We start from the raw sequence: 19,127 nt of genomic DNA, 5'->3' as shown, positions 1-19,127 counted from the left end.
TAGTGGATGCTGGGGACTCCGTAAGGACCATGGAGAATAGACTGGCTCCACAGGAGACATGGGCACTTTAAGAAAGAATTTAGATTCTGGTATGCTCTGGCTCCTCCCTCTATGTCCCTCCTCCAGACCTCAGTTTGAATCTGTGCCCAGACGAGCTGGGTGCTACTTAGTGAGCTCTCCTGAGCTTGCTATAAGAAAGTATTTTGTTAGGTTTTTTATTTTCAGGGACCTCTGCTGGCAACAGACTCCCTGCATCGTGGAACTGAGGGGAGAGAAGCAGCCCTACTCTCTGAAGCTAGGTCCTGCTTCTTAGGCTACCGGACACCATTAGCTCCAGAGGGATCGTACACAGGATCTCACCCTTTGTCGTCCGATCCCGGAGCCGCGCCGCCGTCCCCCTCGCAGAGCCGGAAGACAGAAGCCGGGTGAAAGAAGCAAGAAGACTTCGAAATCGGCGGCAGAACACTCCAGTCTTCATATGAGGTAGCGCACAGCACTGCAGCTGTGCGCCATTGCTCCCACACTACACCCACATACTCCGGTCACTGTAAGGGCGCAGGGGGGGGCGCCCTGGGCAGCAATTAGAGACCTCTTTGGCAAAAGTTTGCATAATATACAGTTGGGCACTGTATATATGTATGAGCCCCCGCCAAAATTGTACATGAAAGGGGGACAGAAGCCCGCCGTCGAGGGGGCGGGGCTTCTTCCTCAGCACTCACCAGCACCATGTTTTTTTCTCCATAGCACCGCTGAGAGGAAGCTCCCCAGCCTCTCCCCTGCAGTTACACGGTAGAAGAGGGTAAAAGGAGAGGGGGGGCACATAATTAGGCGCAAAAATCAATATAAACAGCAGCTACTGGGTTAACATTAAGTTACTGTGTTATTCCTGGGTTAATAGCGCTGGGGTGTGTGCTGGCATACTCTCTCTCTGTCTCTCCAAAGGGCCTTATGGGGGAATTGTCTACAGATGAGCATTCCCTGAGTGTGTGGTGTGTCGGTACGTGTGTGTCGACATGTCTGAGGTAAAAGGCTCCCCTAAGGAGGAGATGGAGCAAATATGTGTGTGAGAGGGTGTCTCCGCCGACAACGCCGACACCTGTTTGGATATGTGTAATTAAGTGCTAAGGTGAATTTATTGCACAAAAGATTAGAGAACAGACAGAAAATCTACCCATGTCTGCCCCTATGTCGCAGAGACCTTCAGAGTCTCTCAATGCTCACTATCCAAAATAATAGACACTGATATCGACACGGAAGTTGACTCCAGTGTCGACTACGATAATGCAAAGTTACAGCCAAAATGGCAGAAAAGTATTCAATATATGATTATTGTAATAAAAGATGATTTGCATATCACTGATGACTCATCTGTCCCTGACACAAGGGTACACATGTTTAAGTGGAAGAAAGCTGAGGTAAATTTCCCTCCTCTCATGATGAAAAAGAGCGGGAATCTCCAGACAAGAGACTGCAGTTTCCCACAAAGAATTCTCAGGCAGTATCCTTTCCCCACTAGGGCCAGGATATGATGGGAATCTTCCCCTAGGGTGTCACGTTTGCCCAAAAGGTAGCCCTGACGTAACAGCTATTCTCAGGGATCCTGCAGAAAGCGTGCACATTCTGGTACACTACTCAGACCGGCGATTGTGTCGGCATGGGTTTATAGCGCTGTGGCAGCGTGGACAGGTACCTTAACAGCAGAGATTGAGACCCTAGTGTGTGTGTGTGTGTGTGTGTGTGTGTGTGTGTGTGTGTGTATGTATATATATATATATATATATATATATATATATATAGATATAGATATATATATATAGATATAGATATATAGATATAGATATAGATATAGATAGATGCTGTTTTAAGAGATATGTATATATAAAACATGCCCAAAGAGACATGAGTATACTGGGTCCTAGAGTCAAAGCTATGTCGATTTCTGCTTGACGTGTCCTGTAGAATATGCAATGGACAGATGATGCCGACTTAAGAGGCATATGGAAGGCTGAGGATTGTGTGGAGAAGGGTTCTCTGACCTGGTCTCCACAGCTATAGCTGGTAATTCTGATATTTTGCCTTATATTCCTGCACAGCCTAGGAAAGCACGACATTATCAAATGCAGCCTTTCCAACAAAGAAACAAGAAAGTCAGAGGTGCGTCCTTTCTTGCCAGAGGCAGGGGCAGAGGAAAGAAGCTGCACAACACAGCTAGTTCCCAGGAACAGAAGTCCTCCCCGGCCTCTACAAAAATCCACCGCATGTCGCTTGGGCTCCACAGGCGGAGCTAGGCCCTGTGGGGGCACGCCTTCCCAAGTTCAGCCACAAGTGGGTTCACTCCCTGTTAGATCCCTGGGCAATAGATATTGTGTCTCAGGGATACAAGCTGGACTTTGAGAAGATGCCCCCTCACCGACGGCCCTGCCGGCTTCCCCCCACGAGAGGGAAACAGTGTTAACTGCAATTCACAAATTGTATCTTCAACAGGTGGTGGTGAAGGTTCCCCTCCTTCAACAAGGAGGGGGTTATTATTTGACCATGTTGTAGTCCCGAAACCAGACTGTTCGGTCAGACCTATATTAAATTTAAAATCCCTGAACATATACCTGAAAAGGTTCAAGTTCAAGATGGAATCGCTAAGAGCGGTCATTGCAAGCCTGAAAGGGGGAGATTTTATGGTAACTCGGGACATAAAGGATGCATACCTTCATATCCCCATTTATCCACCTCATCAGGCGTACCTCAGAATTGCGGTACGGGATTGTCATTACCAATTTCAGACGTTGCCGTTTGGTCTCTCCACGGCCTCGAGAATATTCACCAAGGTAATGGCGGAAATGATGGTGCTCCTGCGGAAGCAAGGTGTCACTATTATCACGTACTTGGACGATCTCCTCATAAAAGCGAGATCAAGAGAGCAGTTGCTGAACAGCGTATCACTTTCTCTGGAAGTGTAACGGCAACACGGCTGGATTCTATATATTCCAAAGTCGCAGTTGGTTCCTACAGCTCATCTGCCTCTCCTAGGCATGATCCTAGACACAGACCAGAAAAGGGTTTATCTCCCGATAGAGAGAGCTCAGGAGCTCGTGACACTGGTCAGGAATCTATTAAACCCAAAACAGGTGTCAGTGCATCACTGCACTCGAGTCCTGGGAAGTATGGTGGCATCATACGATGCCATTCCCTTCGGCAGGTTCCATGCGAGGACCTTCCAATGGGACTTACTGGACAAGTGGTCAGGATCACATCTTCTGATGCATCGGTTAATCACCCTATCCGCCAGGGTGTCTCCTGTGGTGGCTGCAGAGTGCTCACCTTCTCGAAGGTCGCAGATTCGGCTTTCAGGACTGGGTTCTGGTGACCACGGATGCGAGCCTCCGAGGGTGGGGGGCAGTCACACAGGGAAGAAATTTCCAAGGGCTGTGGTCAAGTCAGGAGACTTGCCTTCACATCAATATCCTGGAACTAAGGGCCGTATACAACGCCCTACGTCAAGCGGAGTCCCTGCTTCGCGACCAACCGGTTCTGATTCAGCCAGACAATATCACTGCAGTAACTCATGTAAACTGCCAAGGCGGCAAAAGGAGCAGGGTGGCGATGGTAGAAGCCACCAGAATTCTTTGCTGGGCGGAGAATCACGTAAGCGCACTGTCAGCAGTGTTCATTCTGGGAGTGGACAACTGGGAAGCAGACTTCCTCAGCAGGTACGACCTCCAACCGGGAGAGTGGGGACTTCATCAAGAAGTCTTCATGCAGATTGCAAGTCGGTGGGAACTGCCACAGGTGGACATGATGGCATCCCGCCTCAACAAAAAGCTGCAGAGATATTGCGCCAGGTCAAGAGACCCTCAGGCGATAGCTGTGGACGCACTGGTGACACCGTGGGTGTTCCCGTCGGTCTATGTATTTCCTCCTCTTCCTCTCATACCCAAGGTGCTGGGAATCATAAGGAAAAGAGGAGTGAGAACAATACTTTGTTCCGGATTGGCCAAGAAGGACTTGGTATCCAGATCTGCAAGAAATGCTCACAGAGGACCCTTGGTCTCTGCCTCTAGGACAGGACTTGTGCAACAGGGGCCCTGTCTGTTCCAAGACTTACCGCGGCTGCGTTTGACGGCATGACGGTTGAACGCCGGATCCTAGCAGAATAAGGCATTCCGGATGAGGTCATTCCTACGCTGATAGAGGCTAGGAAGGATGTGACGGCTCAACATTATCACCGCATAGGGCGAAAATGTGGCTTGGTGTGAGGCCAGGAATGCCCCTACGGTGGAATTCCAGCTGGGTTTTTTCCTTCACTTCCTACAGTCGGGAGTGACTTTGGGCCTTACATTGGGTTCCATTAAGGTTCAGATTTCGGCCTTATCCATTTTCTTTCAAAAAGAACTGGCTTCTCTGCCTGAAGTTTAGACGTTTGTAAAGGGAGTGCTTCATATTCAGCCCCCTTTTGTGCCTCCAGTGGCACCTTGGGATCTTAACGTGGTATTGGGTTTCCTGAAATCACACTGGTTTGAACCACTCAAAACGGTGGAAGTAAAATATCTCATGTGGAAGGTGGTCATGCTATTAGCCTTGGCTTCGGCTAGGCGTGTGTCAGAATTGGCGGCTTTGTCACATAAAAGCCCTTATCTGGTTTTCCATGCGGATAGAGCAGAATTGCGGACCCGCCCACAATTTCTGCCAAAAGTGGTTTCATCCTTTCATATGAACCAACCTATTGTGGTGCCTGTGGCTACTACTGACTTGGAGGATTCCGAGTCACTGCATGTGGTCGGGGCTTTGAAGGTTTATGTAGCCAGAACGGCTAAGGTTAGGAAAACAGAATCTTTGTTTATCCTGTATGCTTCCAACAAGCTTGGGGCGCCTGCTTCAAAGCAAACAATTGCTCGCTGGATCTGTAACACGATTCAGCAGGCTCATTCTGCGGCTGGGTTGCCGCTGCCTAAATCAGTTAAGGCCCATTCCACAAGGAAGGTGGTCTCTTCTTGGGCGGCTGCCCGAGTGGTCTCGGCAGTACAGCTTTGCCGAGCGGCTGCTTGGTTAGGTACGAACACCTTTGCAAGGTTCTACCTGTTTGATACCCTGGCTGAGGAGGACCTTGTGTTTACTCATTTGGTGCTGCAGAGTCATCCGCACTCTCCTGCCCGTTTGGGAGCTTTGGTATAATCCCCATGGTCCTTACGGAGTCCCCAGCATCCACTAGGACGTTAGAGAAAATAAGATTTTACTCACCGGTAATTCTATTTCTCGTAGTCCGTAGTGGATGCTGGGCGCCCTTCCCAAGTGCGGACTTCTTCTGTAATGCTTGTATATAGTTATTGCTTAAATAAGGGTTATGTTATAGTTGCATCAGAGTTTATCTGATGCTCTGTGATTGTTCATACTGTTAACTGGGTAAGTTTTTCACAAGTTATACGGTGTGATTGGTGTGGCTGGTATGAGTCTTACCCTGGATTCCCAAAATCCTTTCCTTGTACTGTCAGCTCTTCCGGGCACAGTTTCTCTAACTGAGGTCTGGAGGAGGGACACAGAGGGAGGAGCCAGAGCACACCAGAATCTAAATTCTTTCTTAAAGTGCCCATGTCTCCTGCGGAGCCCGTCTATTCCCCATGGTCCTTACGGAGTCCCCCTCGCATCCACTACGGACTACGAGAAATAGTTTTACCGGTAAGTTAAATCTTATTTTAGCAGCATTTCAGGCTTACTTGTTACATTAAAAATGTACCTCTTTTATATACACTGTAGAGTCACATTACTATGAACTCCTCCTACATTTGACGTTGGCAGCGCTTAGCCCATGAAGTGTGCCATGTGTCGTTTACTGGCTTGGTGGGTATATATGGTGTGCGATAAACCATCTGCACACACAACTCATTTCTGTCAGGGGTAAAAGGGGCTATTTCTCTTTCATCCATCTGGGGGACGCTGCACCCTTACTTGTGGGTTAGAGGTGTGTAGTAGTGGAGTTTGGCACAGAACCTATTAAAACTGACTCCTCCCCCCTCTAACCCCTCCCATCTCCATCCTGACTAGCCAGCAACTCAGGTTTAGTTTTGTGCCTGTGGAGTGCAGACACAGTTTTTCTCTTTAGCTTTTAGTGAGGCCCCAAAGGTAGACGCTCCTATTACACACTTAGCGAAAGCTACGGTTATTCCCTCTGTACAGTCTGTGACTTTGAAAGATCCTACAGATAGGAAGATAGACGCAATACTTAAATCTATGTTAACTTTATCGGGTATTTCTCTACGTCCAATTCTCACTGGCGCTTGGGTCCTTAAGGCTGTGGATGACTGGCTAGCACAAGTAGTGTCTGGAATGCAAAGGGTGGCAGTATTTCTGACAGTGCAGTTCGTGAACTGTTCACGTGGTGCTGTGGTAAATTGTATCGGGACAAATGACACCATTGCAAATAACAGACGTGGAAACTGGAGCACCACGTGCTATTGATGTGTGGTGAATGTCTGCTGCGAAGGTGTGGGAGGCCGACCGACACTACAGTGGAGCAGCTCTCCCTCAAAATGAACCTGCAGCTACCAGACGTGTGTCTAAACTGACCGTTCAGCCGTCTAGCTGCTGTCGGTACTGCTCACAGCGGTTACTCTATTAGCTGGTGGTCATAATAGTGTGACTAGACTGTGTATTTCCAGCTGTGCTCAAAGCTTTGATTTGTGATAGGTTTTTGTTATGACATTATACATTTAAATTGTGTAAATCTTTCCATTTGAGGCCATACATCACTTCCTGCAACGGAGTGTTTGTTTCACTCAATCGTACTAATGCTGGGTATCTGATTTTTAGCATTCAGTAAATGCCTTATTGTCAGTTGTGTTTGACACGTTTTGATGGGGAATCTATTGTACTTTGCCTAGCATTTGGAAGTAGTACCATGACCGTGTTTGTGTTCTGTGTAGATGTGCACACTCTGCCACTGTCCTGGAGCTACAATTGGCTGTGATGTGAAGACCTGCCACAGGACCTATCATTATCACTGCGCTCTGCACGATAAAGCCCAGACACAGGAAAACCCATCGCAAGGAATATACCTGTAAGAAAATAATTTCTGATGTAACAATTTCCATTGTTCAGAAGTACTGTTGTGTCTCACAGAAACTTGTATCACACCATTGCTCAAATGTCATTATAAAGTGCCAACTCTGTATGCAACGTTTCAAAGATTATAGGCTGCGCACATCAATATAAAGCAGACATTGTATGATATCTGTTAGTGTAACCTTTACATAATCTCCTAAATAACTTAAAAAGCATCATAACGGATTCAACACGCATACATAAATTTATATATGAATTAGCATCAAGCGCTAAGAACGAAGCATAATCTTGAACTGAGTAAATATCAAACAGATCTACATCTCAAATGTAATGCAATCTTAAGTGATATCTTAAACTGATTGTACCTAGTATGTGTCAGATGACACATTCAGCATGTTAGACACACGTGATAGTGTCCTAATGCTCTAAAGTTAATAAGATGTCACAAACTATATCTTTGTGGCGTCATTGGAAGGGTCTATTTTCCCTAATGGGGATTTGCAACTGCTGGTATCAAATTTGTTGGCATGATAGAGAGGAAGCAAATTCTCAAATCCTATGAACTTAATGCATTTCCATGCCTGCGCTTGCACCTGTTCCGATCACATTAATGTGTCTACATCATATATCAAGATGGAGAGATGTACTGTATTTAGTATGTCTAAAGATAGAAGTTTAACCAAACCGTACAGTTCCTATATGTAATCGGTCTCATTTTAGGTGTGACGTCCTTATCAAATCGAGTCACGTGCCACCTAGTATAGGAAAGACCTGTGTAGGTTTTAATTGCTTGTGGTTTTGCCTAGATGCGCTTTACCCAAAAGATGAGAGATTTGACATATATGAGAGAGGTGTGTGTATATGTGTGTGTGTGTGTGTGTGTGTGTGTGTGTGTGTGTGTGTGTGTGTGTATATATATATATATATATATATATATATATATATATATATATATATATATATATATTTATTTATTAGTGTGAGAATCGGGACGTGACTTCTGTTTGTTTTTTTTTTTTTTTTAAAGTGGCAATCGTTTTCGTGGCAGGACGAGGTTGATTTTGGCATGTAGATTGCCACTTCAAATAAACAGGAGACACCTCACAGGATGCAGTAAATATACTGGATTTCGGGATCCCGGTGTTCAGGAGACCAAAGCCAGGATACAGACACACGCCGGGTATTACCACTCGGTTGATGGGTCCACGCCACCAACCAAGTGGGAATAGAACCTGTGGCGAGCCCACGAGAGATCTCTATTCTGGCAGACGGGATGCCGCTGTCTGTATAATGACAGCCGGCATCCCGTCTGTCTGGGTATCATGTGTATCCCCCTCTCACAAAATATCACTTCCTTATTCTCACACCTTTTCTCTAACGTCCTAGTGGATGCTGGGGACTCCATAAGGACCATGGGGAATAGACTGGCTCCGCAGGAGACTGGGCACTCTAAGAAAGAATTAGTACTACTGGTGTGCACTGGCTCCTCCCTCTATGCCCCTCCTCCAGACCTCAGTTAGAATCTGTGCCCGGAAGGAGCTGGGTGCATTTTAGTGAGCTCTCCTGAGCTTGCTATTAAAGTATTTATTTTAGTTAGGTTTTTTTTATTTTCAGAGAGCTTCTGCTGGCAACATACTCTCTGCTACGTGGGACTGAGGGGAGAGACGCAAACCTACTAACTGCAGCTAGGTTGAGCTTCTTAGGCTACTGGACACCATTAGCTCCAGAGGGTTCGAACACAGGAACTTAACCTTGGTCGTCCGTTCCCGGAGCCAGAAGACAGAAGCCGGCGGATGAAGCAAGAAGACGTCAAAATCGGCGGCAAAAGACTCCTGTCTTCACATGAGGTAGCGCACAGCACTGCAGCTGTGCGCCATTGCGCCCACACTAACCCACACACTCCGGTCACTGTAGGGTGCAGTGCGCAGGGGGGGGGTGCCCTGGGCAGCAATTGAGTACCTCCTGGCAAAAGCAGCATATATACAGCTGGGCACTGTATATATGCATGAGCCCCCGCCATTTTTTACACCAAATCGCGGGACAGAAGCCCGCCGCTGAGGGGGCGGAGCTTCTTCCTCAGCACTCACCAGCGCCATTTTCTCTCCACAGCTCCGCTGAGAGGAAGCTCCCCAGGCTCTCCCCTGCAGACTCACGGTAGAAAGAGGGTAAAAAGAGAGGGGGGGCACAAATTTAGCGTAATAATCATATATACAGCAGCTACTGGGTAAACACTAAGTTACTGTGTGATTCCTGGGTCATATAGCGCTGGGTGTGTGCTGGCATACTCTCTCTCTGTCTCTCCAAAAGGCCTTGTGGGGGTCCTGTCCTCATAGAGCATTCCCTGTGTGTGTGGTGTCGATACGTTTGTGTCGACATGTTTGACGAGGAGGGCTATGTGGAGGCAGAGCAGGTGCAGATGAATGAGGTGTCCCCGCCGACGGCGCCGACACCTGATTGGATGGATATGTGGAAGGTGTTAAATGATAATGTAAACTCCTTGCGTAAAAGGTTGGATAAAGCTGAAGCCTTGGGACAGTCGGGGTCTCAGCCCATGCCTGATCCTACAGCGCAGAGGCCGTCGGGGTCTCAGAAGCGCCCACTATCCCATATTGTTGACACAGATATCGACACGGATTCTGACTCCAGTGTCGATGGCGATGATGCAAAATTGCCGCCTAAAATGGCTAAAGCCATCCGCTACATGATTGTAGCTATGAAGGATGTATTGCACATATCAGAGGTAAACCCTGTCCCTGACAAGAGGGTTTATATGTTTGGGGAGAAAAAGCAAGAGGTGACTTTTCCCCCTTCACATGAGTTAAATGAGTTATGTGAAAAAGCTTGGGATTTTCCAGATAGGAAAGTACTGATTTCCAAAAGGTTACTTATGGCGTACCCCTTCCCGCCAACGGACAGGATGCGCTGGGAATCCTCCCCTAGGGTAGACAAAGCTCTGACACGCTTATCTAAGAAGGGTGGCCCTGCCGTCACAGGATACGGCCTCCCTAAAGGATCCTGCGGATAGGAAGCAGGAAGGTATCCTGAAGTCTGTTTATACACATTCAGGTACCATACTGCGGCCGGCAATTGCGTCGGCCTGGATGTGTAGTGCTGTAGCAGCATGGACAGATACACTGTCTGAGAAACTGGATACCTCGGACAAGGATACTATTTTACTGACCCTGGGGCATATAAAAGACGCTGTCCTATATATGAGGGATGCCCAGAGGGACATTTGCCTACTGGGCTCTAGAATAAATGCAATGTCGATTTCTGCCAGAAGGGTCCTGTGGACTCGGCTATGGACAGGCGATGCCGACTCTAAAAAGCACATGGAGGTTTTACCCTACAAGGGTGAGGAATTGTTTCGGGACGGTCTCTCGGACCTAGTTTCCACAGCTACAGCTGGGAAGTCAAAATTTTTGCCATATATTCCCTCACAGCCTAAGAAAGCACCGTATTACCAAATGCAGTCCTTTCGATCACAAAAAGGCAAGAAAGTCAGAGGTGCGTCCTTTCTTGCCAGAGGCAGGGGTAGAGGAAAGAAGCTGCACCATACAGCTAGTTCCCAGGAACAGAAGTCCTCCCCGGCTTCCATTAAAGCCACCGCATGACGCTGGGGCTCCACAGGTGGAGCCGGGAGCGGTGGGGGCGCGTCTCCGAAAATTCAGCTACCAGTGGGTTCGCTCACAGGTGGATCCCTGGGCTATACAGATTGCGTCTCAGGGATACAAGCTGGAATTCGAAGTGATGTCCCCTCACCGTTACCTAAAATCAGCCCTGCTTGCTTCCCCCATAGAAAGGGAAGTAGTGTTAGCGGCAATTCACAAATTATATCTCCAGCAGGTGGTGGTACAGGTTCCCCTCCCTCAACAGGGAAGGGGTTACTATTCCACAATGTTTGTGATTCCGAAACCGGACGGTTCGGTCAGACCCATATTGAATTTAAAATCCCTGAACATTTACCTGAAAAGGTTCAAGTTCAAGATGGAATCGCTCAGGGCGGTCATTGCAAGCCTGGAAGAGGGGGATTTTATGGTGTCTCTGGACATAAAGGATGCTTACCTGCATGTCCCCATTTATCCACCTCATCAGGAGTACCTCAGTTTTGTGGTACAGGACTGTCATTACCAATTCCAGACGTTGCCGTTTGGTCTCTCCACGGCACCGAGAATATTTACCAAGGTAATGGCGTAAATGATGGTGCTCCTCCAAAAGCAGGGTGTCACAGTTATCCCATACTTGGACGATCTCCTCATAAAGGCGAGGTCCAGAGAGCAGTTGCTGATCAGCGTAGCACACTCTCAGGAAGTGTTGCAACAGCACGGCTGGATTTTGAATATTCCAAAGTCGCAGCTGATCCCTACGACTCGTCTGCCCTTTCTGGGCATGATTCTGGACACGGACCAGAAAAAGGTGTTTCTCCCGGCGGAGAAGGCTCAGGAGCTCGTGACTCTGGTCAGAGAACTCTTAAAACCAAAACAGGTGTCCGGTGCATCACTGCACGCGAGTACTGGGAAAGATGGTGGCGTCATACAAAGCCATTCCCTTCGGCAGGTTCCATGCGAGGACCTTTCAGTGGGATCTGTTGGACAAGTGGTCCGGATCGCATCTTCGGATGCATCGGCTGATCACCCTATCCCTCAGGGCCAGGGTGTCTCTTCTGTGGTGGCTGCGGAGTGCTCACCTTCTCGAGGGCCGCAGGTTCGGCATGCAGGACTGGGTCCTGGTGACCACGGATGCAAGCCTCCGAGGATGGGGGGCAGTCACTCAGGGAAGAAACTTCCAAGGGCTGTGGTCAAGTCAGGAGGCTTGTCTGCACATCAATATCCTGGAACTAAGGGCCATATACAACGCCCTGAGTCAAGCGGAGCCTCTGCTTCGCAACCAACCGGTGCTGATTCAGTCAGACAACATCACCACAGTGGCTCATGTAAACCGCTAGGGCGGCACAAGAAGCAGGGTAGCGATGGCGGAAGCCACCAGGATTCTTCGTTGGCCGGAGAATCGCGTGCAAGCACTGTCAGCAGTGTTCATTCTGGGAGTGGACAACTGGGAAGCAGACTTCCTCAGCAGGCACAACCTCCACCGGGGAGAGTGGGGACTTCATCAAGAAGTCTTCACACAGATTACAAATCGATGGGAACTGCCACAGGTGGAAATGATGGCATCCCGCCTCAACAAAAAGCTACAAAGGTATTGCGCCAGGTCAAGAGACCCTCAGGCGATAGCTGTGGAGGCACTAGTAACACCGTGGGTGTTCCAGTCGGTCTATGTGTTTCCTCCTCTTCCTCTCATACCCAAGGTGCTGAGAATCGTAAGAAAAAGAGGAGTGAGAACAATACTCATTGTTCCGGATTGGCCAAGAAGGACTTGGTACCCGGAACGGCAAGAAATGCTCACAGAGGACCCATGGCCTCTGCCTCTTAGACAGGATCTGTTGCAACAGGGGCCCTGTCTGTTCCAAGACTTACCGCGGCTGCGTTTGACGGCATAACGGTTGAACGCCGGATCCTAGCGGAGAAAGGCATTCCGGATGAAGTTATTCCTACGCTGATAAAGGCTAGGAAGGACGTGACGGCAAAACATTATCACCGTATATGGCGAAAATATGTTGCTTGGTGTGAGGCCAGGAAGGCCCCTACAGAGGAATTCCAGCTGGGCTGGTTCCTGCACTTCCTACAATCAGGAGTGACTATGGGCTTAAAATTAGGGTCCATAAAGGTCCAGATTTCGGCCCTATCCATTTTTTTTCAAAAGGAACTGGCTTCGCTTCCTGAAGTTCAGACGTTTGCAAAGGGAGTGCTGCATATTCAGCCCCCTTTTGTGGCACCTTGGGATCTTAACGTGGTGTTGAGTTTCCTGAAATCTCACTGGTTTGAGCCACTTAAGACCGTGGAGCTAAAGTATCTCACGTGGAAAGTGGTCATGCTGTTGGCCTTAGCTTCGGCTAGGCGTGTATCAGAATTGGCGGCTTTGTCATGTAAAAGCCCCTATCTGGTTTTCCATATGGACAGGGCAGAATTACGGACTCGTCCGCAATTTCTGCCGAAGGTGGTGTCATCTTTTCATTTGAACCAACCTATTGTGGTGCCTGCGGCTACTCGTGACTTGGAGGACTCCAAGTTGCTTGATGTAGTCAGGGCTTTGAAGATTTATGTAGCCAGGACGGCTGGAGTCAGGAAAACTGACTCGCTGTTTATCCTGTATGCATCCAACAAGCTGGGTGCTCCTGCTTCAAAGCAGACTATTGCTCGCTGGATCTGTAACACGATTCAGCAGGCTCATTCTGCGGCTGGTTTGCCGCATCCAAAATCAGTGAAAGCCCATTCCACAAGGAAAGTGGGCTCTTCTTGGGCAGCTGCCCGAGGGGTCTCGGCTCTACAACTTTGCCGAGCAGCTACTTGGTCGGGTTCAAACAGCTTTGCAAAGTTCTATAAGTTTGATACCCTGGCTGAGGAGGACCTTGTGTTTGCCCATTCGGTGCTGCAGAGTCATCCGCACTCTCCCGCCCGTTTGGGAGCTTTGGTATAATCCCCATGGTCCTTACGGAGTCCCCAGCATCCACTAGGACGTTAGAGAAAATAAGATTTTACTCACCGGTAAATCTATTTCTCGTAGTCCGTAGTGGATGCTGGGCGCCCGTCCCAAGTGCGGACTTCTTCTGCAATACTTGTATATAGTTATTGCTTAACTAAGGGTTATGTTATGTTTGCATCAGGTTGTCTGATGCTCTGTTATTGTTCATACTGTTAACTGGGTAAGTTATCACAAGTTATACGGTGTGATTGGTGTGGCTGGTATGAGTCTTACCCTGGATTCCCAAAATCCTTTCTTTGTACTGTCAGCTCTTCCGGGCACAGTTTCTCTAACTGAGGTCTGGAGGAGGGGCATAGAGGGAGGAGCCAGTGCACACCAGTAGTACTAATTCTTTAGAGTGCCCAGTCTCCTGCGGAGCCTGTCTATTCCCCATGGTCCTTACGAAGTCCCCAGCATCCACTACGGACTACGAGAAATAGATTTACCGGTGAGTAAAATCTTATTATTACATTCCCCACATTGTGTATATGTTGGTTGCCTTTGGCATGTGCTGGGCACTGTTGGTATGTGTTGGACAAGGCCAAGACAATCAAATGTATCCATCACACTTTCATCACATAATTGCTAACTTAATTAAATTTTTTTTTAACTTTGACCAGGCCTGCTGTACCAGTACTATTGTTTTGCAGAGATATACACCTGTAATACGTTAACAGTTTAAATAGTTTACAGGCTTTATTACATATATTTACAGATTTGTCATGGTTTGACATTAAGTACACTTTTTTTTCTGCTGTTTCAGGATATATTGTAGAAAACACAAGGAACAGATGCAGAACTCAGAAGGTAATTATTCAACCAGAACCTTTTTTTGTTAAATTTCAAGTTTTTAGAATATTTTAAAGGGAGAGTTTGTAAACTTCACGGACAGTTGGTAGTTTGTAAGTTGCTTTATGCATTCTATGGGTTTAATTGGGAGGTGGTGTGTTGGGGGTCGTAAGCTTAAATATATATATATATATATATATATATATATGTATGTATGTATGTATGTATGTATGTATGTATATATATATATATAATATTGCGCCACTTGTGTACAACAATAGTGAATATAATAATTGAAGGTATGAATATACCTGAAATTAAATGACACTCCCTAGAAGCTTATGCAGGGCGTCGGCTGTCCCCCCAGAAAACAGGGATGGTAGTTCCCTGTAGCAAACTTAATAACACACTGGAGGTGGGGGGGGGGGGGGGGGGTATAGCGACCAGTGGTGTCTAAGAGAGATGCAGTAAAAATATCTAATATATTATTTGTGCTAAGAGAATAATCAGAAAGGGTTGAACTATATAAAAAATGTATTACCGGTAAGTACAATTTTAAAACAGAAAAATTGAATTAAGATAAATTTGAGCAGAAAAAACTTAAAAAAAAAAATTGGGATAAAAACAATATACACAATACAATATAATACTAGTTAAAAGATAAAGATTTTGCTTAACTTGGTATGAGGTCACTGCCAGGTTGTCCAACGCGTTTCGTCATTCAGACTTCATCAAGGTGATGAAGTCTGTGCTGACAAGCAGAATTGTGGATTTATGCTTCAGAGGGAATGTCTGCTGCTTAAACCACACCTTGGATAACAATCCATGAAACAAGAAGTTACGAGTTGTCCTGAAAGGGCATTTTAATTATTTAACAGTTTCTCAGTCTGATTTTATCCTGAATTATTGATCACCACCATGGAACGGCAAAGTTTTATCACAGTAATCAGCTCTATCGTGGCTTATGACTCCCAGAAGTCATGTGATCAATGCTTCCGGGTCAGACTTCTAAAGGGACTGGTGCTTTTTGTACACATTTAACACTAGCGCTCCCATACTTCCTTTTTCACATAAATTTTATTGGAGCAGCTTTTTCACTTACAAGCGCGGTATTAACATATACAATTTGCAGAAGGTGAGTTTACCCTGGGCTGCTATGTTGTATTAGTAGGTAATCTTGCTAAAGAGGTCTATCGCGATTCCGGTGTGGTGATTCTACAGATAAGCCAATCTGAGAACTGCTGCCTGTGACACGTTACTGATTACCTCAGCTTGTGTAGTAAATCAATGTGGTAATTGTCACCAGCAGAAGTATCTTTTGAGTCAAGCCCAGGGTGAGCTCCTGCTATCACCCGCACACACAATAAATACGTAAAAATTAGAAAACATGAACCTTTTGAGGTTTGGGTTTAAAAACACAGATTCCAGAACTAAAATTAAGATTTTTAATTCAAGTAAAAACTTCAAAGCTTATAGTTACAGAAAGAACGGTTACAAGAATATAATAGTGTAAATAGTCACACAAGTATTAACCGTTTCATTGAAATAAAATGGGGAGAAAACAACGTTCAAGTCACCTGCAGTAAAGAGCGCTGTAGAGAAAGGCCCTCTCTTCATAACCTGTTATCATTATAGGACCCAGTCTCTCACTGGACCCCTAACGACAATTATTTGCAGAGATAGTTTCCCATATTTAAACCTTCATGCTGCATATTTTCCACCCCAGCCCCCACCTCTTTTGGATTCCTTTTAACCCTCCCAAAACCAGTGTGGATTGAGTCTCCATTTACACTTTGGGGTTTCTCAGCCATTCTAGCAGGACTGATACTTTCATCTTTATGGCTTGCTTTAAAGCCCTGGACCTGGTCTTGTAATCAACCTGGACTAGTGTTTACAACTTGTCTCGGGAAGAACCGGTCACACTCTTCTGGCCATAGTGTCTGAGGGGTTTGTTGGTTTGACCTCTGCTGTGTTACATACAAACTCCAACCTTTTAATCACTCAGGATTCTTAGGCTATTACAGTGGTTCCCAAACTTTTTGAATCACGGCGCTCTAGTGTATCGGAATTTTTTTCACGGCACCTAGGGTGGCGAATCCCAGGATCGGTGGGATCTCGGGATTATGTCCAAAAATGGTCCTGGATTCAGGTTTCTAATCCCGGGGATTTCGGGATTAGGAAACCCCTTTTTGTTTTTTCAATGCCGGGCAGCGTTGAGTGTCCTCAAGAGGCTGACGCTGCCCGGCTCCCCACGCTCAGCTCCCCCTCACCTCTGCTGTGCGCAGTGTGACGTGGAGTCAGAGGTCACGCGCAGGCAGCTACACGCCGCTCGGTCCTCAGCGCCAGCACCGGCCCGGCCGCAACTCAGCAGCAGGTGGGCCCACCCAGTTAGATGATGGTGAGTTTTGTGGAACTGGGCAGGGCAGCGGCGGTGGACACTGCAAAGGAATCAATCCCGGGATTGATCATTTTTCAATCCTGATTCCCGGGATTGAAAAAATGGCCTGGCATTGGCCACCCTAACGGCACCCCTAGGCCAGAAGTTTCTTATTTAGTAAGAAATGTAAAATTCAATATTTAATTGTTTTATATGTCATCCTTGGGTTCAATTATTTGGTAAGGGACAAGATTTGCTTCTGTTTGTCCACCTATTTTATGATTGGCAGCCACAAGCACTGGTTTTGCCTATTACATGGACTATAAATAATTTGAATTGGTCCTGGACCACCAATCCAAGGCACCCCTGCAAGTGTCCCAAGGCACCCCAGGGTCCACGGCCAACTGTTTGAGAACCACTGAGCTTTTAGCATTTTGTCTCTGGACTTCTGAGGGTAAATTTACTAAGGTGGGAGATTTTTAGAACTGGTGATGTTGCCCATAGCAACCAATAAGATTATATCTATCTGCTAGAAGCAGCTAGATAAATGGTAAGTAGAATCTGATTGGTTGCCATGGGCAACATCACCAGTTCTAAAAAATCTCCCACCTTAGTAAATTTACCCCCAGGTGTGTATGAACACATTCCAGCTGATCAATTAACTTTATACCATTTGACATAGACATTTAAATTTTTTCAATACATTGATACATCAGACAATGCGAATAATACAATTGTTTAATCATGCCCAGTCTAATATAACCCTGGGCTCTACAAGGTAAAAACTGAAAATGACTCAACGATCCTCTCCGTAACACACGATACTTGTTCTGATGTGTTTGCATCTCCTGACTTTGTGTTGCAAAGTTAATTGTGCACCGTTGTTTGCATTCTATTGCAACAAAATCTCATGTGTCCATTTAGATGAGTTAGGAGGAGGATTTGGTCACAGAGACTTGAGTCCATCGCCCCGTAAACGTGGCCGAGGTAGAGGATCGCGTGGAAATTCAAGAACCACAAATTCCAGAGGGAAGTCTGAGGAGAGCAGACTCCCATCTTCACACTGTACAGAAGAGACAGAAAGCAGCTCCAGCGTAAGTCGGAAAGCTGTGATATAATAAAATATTATCTGGATTCAAAGAGTTTTGGCAATAAATAGGCTGTCTATACGGAACATCTTTACTTTTTTTTTTTTTCCCCCCACCCCCCAGAGAGACAGGTCACCTCACAGAAGCAGTCCAAGTGACACTAGACCGAAGTGTGGGTTCTGTCATGCGGGTGATGAAGAGAATGAGACACGAGGCAAGCTCCATGTATTTAATGCAAAAAAGGCTGCTGCTCATTACAAATGCATGGTGCGTGTTTATCTTTGAGACTCTAGTGCCGTGGTCAAAATTAGGGGAGATATATGCCTCAATAACTGTACAGTATAGGAAGATATCACTGCAGCTCACTAATAACTAGTTTCTTTCTCTAGCTTTTCTCCTCGGGTACAGTCCAGCTCACAACAACATCAAGGGCTGAAGTTGGAGATTTTGATATTAAAACTGTGATACAAGAAATGAAGCGAGGCAAGCGAATGGTAAATATCTGTATATCGCGTAATACTCTCTGACGGATCTGCCATATTCATGTTTGGCTTACAAATTCAAGCCATGGTCTTATCTACTGCCAATTTCAATACATGCAAATTAATGGCAAAAAAAAGTGCTAAATACTTTCATGTGTTAAGTCATGGAATAAAAGTTAGACTTTGGGATGGTATCCGTTTGATAGATACAGTGTCTAGTTAGACAGTCAATAGATAGACACCATATGTTAGACAGACATTAGGTCGACAGGGTCAAAAGGTCGACCTAAAGATAGACAAATGTTTTTTCTTTTTCATCCACTAGGGGTCACTGGAGTACTCTTGGGGATATGGATGGTTTCCGTAGGAACAAGGCACTGAATATTAAAATTTAGAACTCTCCTCCCCTCCATATCCCAGAGTACCTCAGTGTTTTTTTCTGTGCTTCTCGTAGCAACAGGGCTTGTGTGGAGCTTAATCACGCTACTTTGAATATTTTTATTTTTAATTTTTTTTTTCTACTTTTACATTTTTTGCTCACGGCACATCCCTTCCCAGTTTCTGTAAAAACTTGGGTCCGGGATAGTGCCGCTGCATGGAGCAGCACATGGCGTGTCGGTCCTCACAAAGAGCACCCTCACAGCCACACGCAGCTCATTCCCTGACTGCTGCTACAGCTGGACGGAGCTTACAGATAGAAGCCCCGTCACAGCCTTCGCCTCTGGAGTCAGGTATGCTTGGGGTACGGGGCGGTCAGCGCAC

General features: G+C 46.4%; 1 protein-coding gene across 2 annotated transcripts in view; it reads left to right on the top strand.

Moving 5' to 3' along the window:
* Positions 1–19,127, top strand: part of PHF6 (PHD finger protein 6) — a 99,175-nt gene that overhangs the window by 46,883 nt on the left and 33,165 nt on the right. For both annotated transcript variants that reach the window (XM_063937472.1, XM_063937473.1), the window contains exons 4-8: positions 6,912–7,045; positions 14,393–14,436; positions 17,720–17,889; positions 18,007–18,150; positions 18,273–18,377. In XM_063937472.1, the coding sequence (XP_063793542.1) occupies positions 6,912–7,045; positions 14,393–14,436; positions 17,720–17,889; positions 18,007–18,150; positions 18,273–18,377 (597 nt within the window). The remainder of the gene's footprint in view (positions 1–6,911; positions 7,046–14,392; positions 14,437–17,719; positions 17,890–18,006; positions 18,151–18,272; positions 18,378–19,127) is intronic.

Source organism: Pseudophryne corroboree, chromosome 8 (assembly GCF_028390025.1).
Source record: "Pseudophryne corroboree isolate aPseCor3 chromosome 8, aPseCor3.hap2, whole genome shotgun sequence".
Classification (NCBI taxonomy): Eukaryota; Metazoa; Chordata; class Amphibia; order Anura; family Myobatrachidae; genus Pseudophryne; species Pseudophryne corroboree.
Note: the sequence above shows the minus strand (reverse complement) of the source record. Positions and strands in the feature narration are given on the sequence as shown.